This window comes from Carassius auratus, chromosome 23, assembly GCF_003368295.1.
Source record: "Carassius auratus strain Wakin chromosome 23, ASM336829v1, whole genome shotgun sequence".
Taxonomy (NCBI): domain Eukaryota; kingdom Metazoa; phylum Chordata; class Actinopteri; order Cypriniformes; family Cyprinidae; genus Carassius; species Carassius auratus.
The window spans coordinates 5,237,059-5,251,141 of NC_039265.1; the positions used below are offsets into that span (position 1 = coordinate 5,237,059).

A 14,083-nucleotide genomic window follows, 5' to 3' on the forward strand; every position below is an offset into this window, starting at 1 on the left:
ACGACATCCCTAGATAAAACCAATCCCACAGAGAGCCATTACAAACACTGGCTGTAGTGGAATTCTACTTCCTGCTCTATTCAACAGTGCACGATAGCTCTGGTACAAATCCCAGAGAGCTGGCTACAAAGGCTGCAGCTCAACAGAATCTAATCTATAGACGACTGATTTAGACACTGCACATTGCCCTAATTTATCTCCAGAATAAATGGGTAAATCTCTTTTGATAAACCATTAAATTGATTATTTATGCTTATGTAAACGCCACAATCAAGTGTTTAAATGCTGAATTCAAGGTGAAGAACTACGCTACCCATAATCCTTAAAAAACAGTAATACTGTATTATATTATTACAATTTGAAATAGCTGTTTCTGAATGTATTTTAACATGTAATTTATTCCTGTGATCAAAGCTGTATTTTCAGCATCATTCCTCCAGTTTTCAGGGTCTCATGATCCTTCAGAAATCAGTATAATATGCTGATCTGCTGCTCCAGAAACATTTACTACTATTATCAATATTGAAAGCAGTGCAGCTTTATGGTTTTATGGAAATTATGATTATTTGATTAAAATGAATTTCAAAAGAAAAACATTTATTTGAAATAAAACTGTCACTTTTGACACTTGTAATGCATCCTTGCTGAATAAAGTAATTTCTTTAAAAAATAAATAAATACATAAAATAAAATAAAATAAAATAAACACAAGTGGTTAAAACTAAAAAAATAAATACAAATATAATAAAAAAAAAACATTTTTTTATATTTTTACCTGCATGTCAATGGTGTTTGTGTCCATTTAAATGTTGCCTACTGTATGTTGCCTTAAAAGTTTGGTAGGTAGCTCACTACATTTTAGAACAGAGCTAATATTGTGATTTACTTAGAGGATGTTTCAATCATTCAATTATTTCCTTGCATGTGTGCTGTATTTTATGTTTTCCTCACAAAGAGTTTTTCTCATTTTGTCGGCAGAAAAAGCAAGAGCAAGCATGGCCAAACCAACGGAGGGGCTCAGAGAAAAGAAACCGTTAGTGCAAAAAAAGTATGAACGCATACACACAGTGTAATTATTGATATTGATGTACATACTGTACATATATATGATAATGTTTTATTTCAGGCTGCTCTGCGTCAGTCCAAGCTGAACTCAATGAGTAAATCTGACACCCGCCTGCATGACATGCACAGGCTGCCCTGCAACGCCAATGGTGAGAGAGACAGACAGATGTAACTCTACACAAGACTCATTTACCACACGTACGCACATATGCACTGGTCGACGCATGTGTGTGCAAGGGCTGACGTCTCCAGAGACTTGTCATGGTCCGATGTTTACGAGCTCATCTTCCCACTGCCACAGACGTGTGATCAGCGAGGCTGAGAGTGACAAACAGAACACACACATCCCAAAGCCTTATATACACTGACTTCTAATCTTTTACATCCAGACTAAGGGAGACTCAGCTTTATTTAATGTGTAAAACACTAAATACACAATAAGAAGGAAAGCAATACCCAATTCATATCAATGCCAAATCAAGATTGACCTGATTTATTTTTGTAGTACATGCTCCTGATCATAATATCCACAAATCATCAGTCTACACCATTCCAAATCAGAATTACAACACTGTTTAAAGCTTACAAAAAAATTTCTTTTAAATATTCTACACATTTTAAAATGTCCAGTGATTGTTTTGTGATTAGAATATTACTTAAAGCTTCCTAAAAACGTTATTACAATTTTCTACTAACTTTATTTCCCCCCAAGATATAACATTATTTGAACATTCCTTCTTAATATTCTAAGAATTCTTGCCGTGATTAGAATGTTATTTAAAGATAAACAAAAACACATTTCTTACAACGTTGTACTAATTTCGTTTCTACCGAAAATATAACGTTACTTGAATGTTTACTTAGAAAATGTTCTCTCGAGGTTGAGAACAAGTATAGATCACATTATAAGAATGTTATGAGGATGTTGATATCAGTATATTTTCTCTCGTTCGTCAAGTAAAAACAGACATCGTAAGAATGTTTTCTCTCAGCGTTATCAGACTGTATATCAAATATTAAATAAGTGATAAGAATGTTCATAAACACTATTTTAGAATGTTTTGTCCTAAAAATAGAACTTTTAAAAATGTTATCGAATGGTGTGAGAACGTTCCTTGTTATGCTAAACTAGTCACCTAAACTACTGCCTTGCTAAATAGGCTAGGCTAAACCGGATAGGTAAATGCTTAAATTGACTCTTTTTAGAAACCAAAATGCTAATTTTTTGTTGCCAGTGTAGTTTCATGTTGACTTTAAACTCATTTTACTGTCTGTAAGCAGGTTTAAACATATGTAAGATTGTGAAAGTGTGGTCAAAATACCAGATAATCAAATAGTAATGGTCTGCCCTCTTGTGTTTGCCTGGAGTAATGTCAAATGTGTCATTTTTAATTACATTTTGGATTTTATTTACCCTTTATATATGTACACGTTCAGTATTTTATCCAATATGACATCATTACTCCAAACATTAATCTCAGTCCTCTTTCCCATCTCTCTCATATTATTCGGTGTTATTTTGATTGACAGGCGCCCCCAAGAGCCGGCCGGCCAGCATGGACCTTCTTCTCCTGCATACCCGCCGCTCCAATTCTGACCTCCGTCCCAGCCCAGGCCGCCAGCTGCCTCGTGTTCACAACAAAAATGAGAATGAGGAACGTGAGCACACCTACTCTGAAGTCTGCCGCCGCTCCTCTCCCACATTCCTCCCTCCAGATGACGGCCTGTACGAGAGTGTTGGGATCAAAGGGGCGGGGCCTGATAAAGCTGCCCCACCTGCTGCCCCAGTCTCGTCATCAAACAACACGCCCACTCAGCGCCATGCACACAGCCCGGTGCTCGATGGGAACGGCCGGGGTGGAAGCAGAGGAGTCGTGAACGGCGTGAGTCAAGACGAAGTGACGGCGGAGTACGCCTCCATACGGAAGGTGAAGAAGCTGGAGCGCGGCAGGAGGGAGGAAGTGCTGGAGGATGGAGAAAGAGAGCACCAGAGCATGTCCAGCAGCGAGTCCTCCAGCAGCACCTTGCCTAGGAAAACAGTGGAACCGTTCCACCTACCCAATTTCCCAAAGGTGAATATGACACTGATCAGCCACACAGGTTCAGAACAGATATAGAAAAACAGCCTCAGCTCATAACTCAGAATATGACAGAAACCTTTAAGAGTGGATCAGATATGTCTGGAGAACACTCTTTCAAGTAACCATCTACAACACCCTAGCAACTATACTAATGCAGTAAAAATCTTTAAGCGATCTTTAGCAACCATCCAGAACACCACAGCAACCGATAATTAACATAAACCACAGAACAACATTATAACTGCTCAGCAACACCCAAGCAACCATCCAGAACACCCAGCAATTCACTAAACACTTAAAACAACTTAGTAATGGCTTAGCAACTCGCTATCATCCACCCAGAAACATCCATAACTCACTTAAACCTCAGAACAACTTAGTTACTGCATATGTACCACATAGAACACCCTAGCATCCGCACAGTACTGCACTAAACACTCAGAACACATAGCAATGCCATGCCAAGACTCGGAACATTGTAGCATCATGGTTTATTTTGCACCAATCCCATTTTCTGCAGATAAACTAATGCAAGAACTTGGCATTGCTAAAGATGGGCCTATTAGATGAGGACCCATCTGTAGCAATTCCAAGTTCTTGCATTTGATTTCCAGGCAATTGAAAAATAATAATAATAACAGTAAGTGAGAGAAAAGGGTTATAATTGTCTGTCGTTTGCACTGGTGTAAATAGCAAGCACTTAAATGCAGGGCCTGGTAGTGCAGTTATACGTTTGGGCCACTAGAGAGTGCTGTTTCCTATAAAAATATCCCTTACATTCACCAACCTGAAGCATTATCAAAAACCTTCATGACTGATATGAATATTACTGATGATGACATTTACATGGCAAATCTTTTAGAAGTTTATATGTTACAATGTTTTTGATTAAAATGGGTTCAAGAAATAAACATTACCAAGTGTTAAAATGTTTCCTTGCCCGGAATCTTACTCATTTGAAATGACAAAACATTCTATTGGCATCGAAGTTATGCATTGTCAGATTTTTTTAGGGGTGTGTGTGTGTGTGTGTGTGTGTTTGTGTGTGTGTGTGTGTGTGTGTGTGTGTTTGTTTGTTTGCATTTCACCCATATTCCTGTCCGTCTGTCAGCTGATACCTGTTTATGTTGTGTTCGGCTTTCAAGGACAGAAAAGCCTCGCAGAGATCAGACCAGCCATGTGGAATGATGGTGCCTTTAAAATGGAAAACACACAGACAATCATCGGATGATGATCCAGTCTTCCTGTTAACTCAGCTCTGCTCTACTTGTCTTTATGTGTGTGTCTGTGCTATTTATTTGCCACATACATATAAAGATAAAAATCTTTACACAGGCGCCATATTGTATTCAGTGCATACTTGTCTTTCTAAATCTGACTTACAGTGTGCCATTTGATGTTTAAGGAAGGCTAAACGATGTGTGTGTGTGTGTCTTTGACCTGCATTAGCCAAACCTGCATCTAGAGCAAACATTGTTGGAGTTTACGTGAAAGCGAGCATGCAGTATGATTGTGTGGCACATGTGTCACTCCAGGGCTGGATTATGTAAGGGCTGTTGGCAGGCTGCCTGCCTCGCCATGGGTTTTTTGTTAAATCATCAGGGAGGAACAGGTAGTTGCTTCAGCCAGGGAAATAAATAGCAGCAAACACTGTAGCCATTCATCTGTTAGTATTAATCATTCATACAGGAGGTGTGTTTCTTTCCCTCTTTAATCACTGACTCTCTATACAGCATACATATCTGCTCCTGTAATGATTAACACACAGAACATTTCCATTGTAGAAACAAACACCAATCAGTCCTAAATTAAAGCAACAGTTCATGTCGTTCCAGACCAGCATGACTTTCTTTTGTTGTTCGGTTGGACGCAAATGGTGAATTATGGAAGAATGCACTGCCCACTGTTTTATTTTTATGCAATGAATAAGTGAACGAGGACTGGTGCTGTCAAGCTCCAAAAAAGAAAAAGAAGAAACTAAAAATAAATAGTCATTAAATGGTTCATATGATTTTTGCAAAAAAAATAAATAAAAATAAATCCAAGCATTCTGAGATCATATAAAAGCTTTCTGTGACAAACGGACCAAAATTAGGTCTTTATTCCCCTTCACCCAAGTAAAAAAGTATTATATATAAAATACATTTATTTTATGCTTAGTTAAAACCTATTAACATATTTATTGACAAATCGCTCAAGACTAACTGGTAAGAATATATATATATATATATAATTAAACCTTATTTGGAGTGCTACTTGAGCACAAAGTCTTCATTATAAAGCCTAAAATCTGTTTTAACATCACTATTGATATGGATTGTTTGATCTTTGATTAATATCATTCTTCAAATGCAAGGTATTTAAAGTGTACCTTAAAGTGTACCTGAAGTATACTTGCAATAGTTCCACTTTAGCACAATCCGAATCTTTACTTGGACTTCAGGACTACTTCCACACAATTAAAGTAAATTAAATAGAAAATGTGTTACCCATTTTAGCAGACTTTAAGTACACATGCAGTTTAGTATACCAAAAGTACAGTTGTGGGGTATTTTTATTAAGTACATAAATATGTTGATATATTTGTAGTATACTTAGAATGAAATATACATTTCAAGAATTATATTTCAAATACATTTGAGTGTTATTTTTCAGCTCACTAGGGCAGTGAGCTGTTAACAGTGTTATTTCAGATTCTTGTGCACAAAATTCTAGTTTTCATTAATATTTAGCTTATATTTTATATTTGTACAATTCTTTTTTTCATAATTTTTTTTTTTATTACTATTTCAGTTTCAAATGTATTTATTTCCAGTAATTGTATTGCTTCAGCTTAAACGTATTTTACTTAGTAGGCGTTTTTCATGTAATATTTATATTTTATTGTATTTCAGATTTATTTCAGTTACCAACATTTTTTTTTTTTTTAGTTAACAATAAAACCCTGTTGTTGAAGGAATAGTTCACAAAAAAATTAACATTTGCTAAAAATGTACTCACCCCAAATGGGTGCCGTCAGAATGAGAGTTCAACCAGCTGATAAAACATAATCCACAAGCAATCCACACTACTCCAGTCCATTAATCAACTTATCTTGTGAAGTCAAAAGTTGCATGTTTGTAAGGAATCATGGTGTGGACATTGTGATGTTTTTATCAGCTGTTTGGACTCTCATTCTGACGGCACCCATTCAATGAGTGATGTAATGCTACATTTCTCCAAATCTGTTCAGAAGCAAACTAATCTATATCTTTGATGTCCTAAAGTTGTGAACATTTTCAGCCATTTTTAATCAGTTAGACAGTAGAATTGAATCAGTTGAACTGGAGATTAATGATTCAGAATCTTTTTGTGAACAAGAGTTGTTGATTCATTGCAATAATTGATTCGTTCACAAAACGAATTAGAATTCAGAACACACAAAAATCAGTCTGTTTGCATTAGCAGTGCTTGAGGAGACCTGACCAGCTCGCATGTTCCTCGTGTGTCCAACAGGAGGCGGTCTTCATGGGCAACGGAGAGCAGTACATTTGGAAACCACCAGAAGAGGACGAGATGATGGTGCCAGGGGCTCCTCAGCTGGAGAACGGACACAGCCATCCCACCGCCGTGGAGGTAACGTCTGCCTCGCTATCCCAGCACTACAGACGGGGTCATGACTTTTGGTCTATGTTTGCATGAAGGGATCAGGTTTCAGACTTTGACCTTTGACCTCTAAATCTCAGGACCACTTGCGAACTTTTCGGATCTCTTTGGTCTGTCCCTTGTGTGTCAGTAAAGAGTGTTTTCTGGGACAGGAAGTGGGTAGAATGATGGCTGCAGTCTAAAAAATGTGTGGCTTGAAAGCGAGAGAGAAAGTTTGAGCCTTCTTTTCTCCCTCCCCCTCGCGAATCTCTCCCTCCCTCTCTCTCTCTCTCTCTCTCTCTCTCTCTCTCTTTCTCTCTCTCCTTCTCTCTCTCTCTCTCTCTCTCTCTCTTGAATGGCTTGACTAACAGGCAGGTCAAAGGTCTGTAGACTGTGCTTGTTGACTGTCCGTTCAGGGTTTGTGTGAGGGAAGGAGAGAAGGAATATGAGAAGTCAGGAAAGACAGCCACTCTGGGTCAACTTGTGTTTAATTAACTTCCTGTGGCCAATCAATACTTACAACTTGGATTCAGATAAAAGCATTTAGAGCCAATATGTGTAGTGTAGATTATGTTTGAAGAATAGATACAGATTCTAATAGGAAGTTATATGCAGCATTATCACTGAAAAAAATAAATAAAAAAAGGTTTTCTTTATCAGTGTTGTCTCCTTTTGAGGTAAAATAAAACCCTTAATGGTAATGGTGTAATAAAAAAGCAAAGTATTGTAATATAATACTTAAAGACTAAAAATAGACTAATAGTTTGGAGTCTTAAAGATTTATTTTATTTTTGTTTTTAATATTTACAATTTCTTATGCTCAGCAAGGCTGCATTTGTTTTAATCTGAAATACAAAAATACAAAAAAAGGTAAAATTGTGAAATATTATTACAATAAAAAAAGGTTTGATATCTGAATATATTTTAAAATGTATTTTATTTGTGTGATAAAACAGAATCTTCAGCATCATTACTCCAGTCTTCCGTGTCACATGAAACTTCAGAAATCAGTATAATATACTGATCTGCTGCTTAAGAAATATGTATTATTATTATCAATGTATATAACAGTCATGGTGCTTAATAATATACACTTAACTTTTGAACAATAGTAAACCGGTATGTCAAATAAAGTTTAAGTAGTTTTGTTGTTTTAAATATAAAGCTCTCTAAACATAGTTGGTTAAAACAAGGACATTTTTTAGAGGAAGTAAAAGCAATCTTAGTTCAAGATACACTCAGGCCTTAAATTTACTGTATGTATTTGAATTGTATTGTTTGTTCCATAGCTAGCCATATTTTAACAATTAATTGTACTTTTTACCTGACTATATATATAATATAATATATATGTAATATATATATATATATATATATATATATATATATATATATATATATATATATTTTTTTTTTTTTTTTTTTGCATGAACAGATTCTAAGAAATTAGAATAAATGCCTTTTAAAAATCTTTATTTAAATAAAATCAAATAATGCAATGGATTTATATGCATATGCTAATTAATCTACATAAATGCATACAAGCATACTATATATGTGCAACAAGGGTGGCATTGAACGTACTTTGAAAATGACATTCTACACTTATTTTGTTGGATAGCAGTGTAACAGTAAGCTGAACGTCTTGCTCAGATGGAAGTGTGTGAGCTGAGTACACTCCTCCACGCTCCGGCTCTCTCACATCTCTGCTCATTCCTTCTCTTGTCCAGACACACCCAGGTTCATATCATGAGATGTGTGGGCGGGACACTGCATGGCCCTCTGCTCCACTTCACTTTACACATTATACTCACCATGGGAAAAATCACTGGACTGGACTAAAAAACATCTTTAGACTTTTTGAACTCTTTATTCTTTTTTTCAGTTCATTTAAAGGGTTGTGCATTGTGACAAATTCATCCTTTAAAAGTATTCCCTGTAGTTTCTGTCTAAGTTCATAAAAAGGCATGCAATTTATTATATTACTACATTATTAATTTACATTTGTAATTGTTTGCTATTTATATATTGTAATTACATAATATAATCTTAATTAGAAATCTCCAAACATTTAAATTCCCATTGTATTTGTGACACCTGTTCAAATGTGGGTAACATTTGCTGCAAGTCATGTTAGATTGAGTTGCCTCAGAAAACTGCATTTGTCAAGAGAAAGAGAAATGAGGGAGAAGAAGTGTGTGTGTGTGTTTGTGTTGGGGGAGATTGTAAGGGAATGAGAAAGAGAGAGCAATAAGAGAGTAACAAGAGAGAGGGAAAGAAAAGACAGTGAGCGAGCAAGAGGAAGGAGAAAAAAACCTCTCAAGGCTTTCTCAACAGCTGCAGAGTGTTTTGAAACCCCAGTCATTGTGATTTCCTCTCGCTCTGCAAAGCGCTGCACAGCACAGTAAACAATGCTCGACATGGAGGAAAAGAGATCAGCAGGGCGCACACAGACACACACACATTTGGGAGTTTCAAACAACATCAAACTCAGCGGTTTTCTTAAAATCGTCTGGTCCAGTCATGCCTGTGTTCATCGTGCCGTGGCCTGCAGATTACAGTAAAGGCTAAAATACTGAACGCTGCAGTGCTGTTTTCAGACTGGTTAGAGGTGTTAGCATGACAAACGCAATCGCATCCACAGCTCGATTCATGCCATAACATCTCCTCAGCCTGTACACATGACTGCCATAAAGGTCACTATGTGAGTTGAAGAGCCGAGTTGAATTCTTGACTGAGATTTTACACATGCCATTGAGCTGGGAGTGCTAAATGTCATCTACCACAGAGAGGGCATGTGAGGTGAACACACACACACACACACACACATCAGTGTTAGGGCAATATTGACAATATCTAAATATGAATACTGTAAATTCTTTTGGCAAACTATTTTTCACAAACAATATAGTAGGGAAGTGTTCAATTTGAGACAAAGCACCTGTTTTAGTGAGTGATTAATTGACTCATTAAATTTAAATGATTTGTTCGAAATGGCTGATTCATTTAGAAACAAAGCAAGTGACTCTCTTCATGAATCAATAATTGAATGAAATTATTAGTTCAAAAACAGGAACAAAACATCACAGTGTTGCTCTGAGATGCACAAATGTTCTACTTCAGCTTTGTTTGTAATTGTATTTTCATTGGCAAAACAGAAACAAACAGACATTGTTCACGTTATAATGTAAGCTGCTCAATATTAACTTCTTGTTCGTTAAACGGTTGTACAGAATCAATCACATTTGTGGTCATCCTTGCACACTGATATTCTGAAAAAACAATTTTTAAGTACAATATCATATATTCACATATCATATATTCACACATATATATAGGAGTATTTTTTAGGTTCATAACTTAAATTATAAGGGCATTCTAACAGGCTTCATCACACAGTTAATGCTTTTGGACTTTAGTTTTTTGCAAAGTGAGTAACATACTGTCAGCTCGCACTTTGTTAAAACAACAATTGCAATATTATCGTAGATTATAAATATCGCACACCCCTAAATAGTGTAATAGACCACACATGGACATTAGAGGAGGATTGTGGGAAATCTTCCTACCTTAATAGCTTCTGTCTGGTTAGAGGGTTAATGGTGTCTCGGTGGGCCGCTGTGGTGAAAGTTTAACAGGCTTATCTGCAGGTTAGGTAACAGATAAGAGCATTTACACTGACTCTGTCGGTCTAAAGTGGGTCATGTTTCTGCTGTGTGCAAGCAGAGTCCTGTTACCACACACACTATGACACACGAGTCAAACACTCAGTGCTGCAGGCATCAGTGCAGTGCGTATACTACAACTTCAGGCATATTAGAGGTTGTGATGTGTCAACTCTTATCTATCCTGTTGCCTTTTTACTTTTACCTTGCTTAGCCAGTTGTCTCTATTACTATTGATTAAATCATTACATCTGATTATTAATTGTTTATGTATTGTAAATTATACTTCAAATTACGGTCTTGTTGAGAAAAGGCATGCTGTCACTTTTATAAGTCATCAAACTTCAAGAATAAACCTGATTAAAAAAAAATTTAAATTGATGGAGATAAACAAATATCAAAAAGATGAGGCAAGTATGCAACCAACTAGTAGCCACACTGAACAATCTTCTTGCTTAAAACACCCTAGCAACCATCTAGAATACCATAGCAACCATTTGGAATACTCTAGCAACCATCTAGAATACCCTAGAAACACTTAGACCATCATAGCAATTGCCCAAAAAAATCATGCCAACCACCAAGTACAACTTAACAATTCCTTAGTACAACCTAGTACACATAACAGCATAGGAACCACAAAACCAACCTAACAACCACTTAGAACAACCTAGCAACCACCCAGAACAGCTAAGCAACCACTTAAAACACCCTAGCAACCCCCAAGCACAACTTACTAACCACCCAAAACAACTTAGCAAGCACTTGGAATGCCCTAGTAGTAGTAATAACCTACACCACGTGTCAGACTGATGATCACCAACCACTCATAACAGCGTAGCAACTACAAACAACAACCTAGCAACCAACCAGAACACCCTAGCAACAACCAAGAATAAACAACCACTCAAAACAGCCTAGCAACTACCTACAACAACCTAGCAACCAACCAGTACATCCTAGCAACAACAAAGAATAAACAACCACTCAAAACAGCCTAGCAACTACCAATAACAACCTAGCAACCAACCAGAACACCCTAGCAACAACCAAGAATAAACAACCACTCAAAACAGCCTAGAAACTACCTATAACAACCTAGCAACCAACCAGAACACCCTAGCAACAACCAAGAATAAACAACCACTCAAAACAGCCTAGCAACTACCTAAAACAACCTAGCAACCAACCAGTACACCCTAGCAACAACAAAGAATAAACAACCACTCAAAACAGCCTAACAACTACCAACAACAACCTAGCAACCAACCAGAACACCCTAGCAACAACCAAGAATAAACAACCACTCAAAACAGCCTAGCAACTACCTAAAACAACCTAGCAACCAACCAGTACACCCTAGCAACAACAAAGAATAAACAACCACTCAAAACAGCCTAACAACTACCAACAACAACCTAGCAACCAACCAGAACACCCTAGCAACAACCAAGAATAAACAACCACTCAAAACAGCCTAGCAACTACCTAAAACAACCTAGCAACCAACCAGAACACCCTAGCAACAACCAAGAATAAACAACCACTCAAAACAGCCTAGCAACTACCTAAAACAACCTAGCAACCAACCAGAACACCCTAGCAACAACCAAGAATAAACAACCACTCAAAACAGCCTAGCAACTACCTACAACAACCTAGCAACCAACCAGAACACCCTAGCAACAACCAAGAATAAACAACCACTCAAAACAGCCTAGCAACTACCTAAAACAACCTAGCAACCAACCAGAACACCCTAGCAACAACCAAGAATAAACAACCACTCAAAACAGCCTATCAACTACCTACAACAACCTAGCAACCAACCAGAACACCCTAGTAACTGCACAGACAAGTTGTAGATAGCAGATGCTGGTTGAAATGAACTTTACAAATTCTGAAATCAGTGTGTTTTTTGTAACTCCTTCAGCAGCATAATTGTAACTTGAGAATGCGCCCCAGGATGGTTATTATTACGAAATCCTCTTTGGCAAAGCTGATCTTTGGAAGGCTCTTAACTGTTTCTCATTCTGCGGTTCTCTCTCTCTCTCTGTCCTCAGATCTCTGACATGTACTCTACCGTTTGTAAGACCCTGAAGAGGAAACACCAGCAGGGTCAAAGCCAGGAGGACAGCAGGCCGGTGGCCTCTGGTGTGTCCCAAGCGATGGACGGGGGCGATGCGGGATGGCCTTCCGCCGGTGCTGCAGGGGAGGAGTCGTGGGGGAGGAGTGCCCCCCAGGAGGAGCCCTGCTACGAGCCTGTAGGCGAAAAGACGTGGCCCCGGGGCCTGGCGCAAGAGTCAGACCCGGCCTACGCCACCATCGACTCCCATCGGAAACGGGAGAAGCTGGCCAGCAACACGCTGAAGCCTAGAAAGAAACCCGTCCAGGTTCCAGGCAGAGCCATGACCTGCGAAAACTTTTACGAGACTATCGGCGACGTGAAGCAGGGCGCAAACGCAGCGAGCACCACCACTATTTTTACCTTTAACGACGGCATGGAAATGTACGTTACGGGGCTATAAAAAAGCCTAACTTTAACCATCAAATTAAGCACCTACAGAGGGGGGAAAACAAACTGCAGCCTTCTGTCAAATGAGAAGATACACACTCTACAGCTGCCAAACACACGCCAACCTACACAACCACACAACCAATGTATATTTATTTTTACCATAGGAGTCCACAATCAGCTGCAACTCATGCAAACAAAACAACACTGCATTGGCTGAACCAGACCTGCAGCCGAGCTGTTTTTAGCTGACAGGCATGGACACCCAATCCAGGGATCTAGACTGGTTTTTCCACCATGCTACAGTTGGTAATGATAGTTTACTGCAGGGTTAAAATCAATATGACTTTAAGACTCACTGTAGCACAGGGGAGTTTGCATCTGATTACATACACGCCAGCCAAACGTCTGGAGTAATTAAGATTAAGATTTTTAATGTTTTAGTAAGAAATTTCTCACTTAGACTGTAATTATTCGATCAAAAATACCATAAATTCAGTAAAACGGTTTAATATTACTACAATTTAAATATCAGTTTTTTAAATGGATATATTTTAATATGTAATGTATTCCTGTGATGCAAAGCTGAATTTTCAGCATGATTATTTCAGTCTTCAGTGTCACGTGATCCTTCTGAAATAATGATCACAGGAACAAATATATCTAAATAGAAAACATTAACATTTAAATAATATTGTTTGTAGTAATATTTCTGTATTATTGATCAGAAATACAGCCTGTGTGAAATTAAGAAACTTTCAAGAACATTAAAAAAAAATCTTAATTGTTCCAAGCTTTTGATGGGCTGTGTAAAATCACACTGGACACACTGTTGGTCAATCTCACTGCCGTGTGAGCACTACCTTCACATTAACACAGGGATCACATGAGGCGTTAGCTTTAGCCCCTCCCCTCCTGCTCTGAAAACACACCTGACTGGTTCTCTCAGCTTGAGACGGCTAGCCACCATCAGTGTTAGTTTAGCTGAAACAACAGAATACAGAGTTAACTTCTCTTGTTTTCCACCTTAAACATTATGTATGTGGTCTGACAGTTTAGGTGGTGTACATAAAGTATGTCTGGCCATTTTCAGTACGCATGTAACTTGCAGTAAGGCCCAAGTGGAATCTGCA

At 37.9% G+C, this 14,083-nt stretch overlaps 1 protein-coding gene across 1 annotated transcript in view; it reads left to right on the top strand.

The window, feature by feature from the left end:
* LOC113041073 (uncharacterized) overlaps positions 1 to 13,553 on the top strand; it is a 43,173-nt gene extending 29,620 nt beyond the window's left edge. The window contains exons 3-7 of the mRNA XM_026199370.1: positions 979 to 1,048; positions 1,127 to 1,214; positions 2,596 to 3,137; positions 6,642 to 6,761; positions 12,499 to 13,553. Coding sequence (XP_026055155.1) covers positions 979 to 1,048; positions 1,127 to 1,214; positions 2,596 to 3,137; positions 6,642 to 6,761; positions 12,499 to 12,963 — 1,285 coding nt within the window. The 3' untranslated portion in view covers positions 12,964 to 13,553. The remainder of the gene's footprint in view (positions 1 to 978; positions 1,049 to 1,126; positions 1,215 to 2,595; positions 3,138 to 6,641; positions 6,762 to 12,498) is intronic.
* Positions 13,554 to 14,083: the final 530 nt, after the last annotated feature.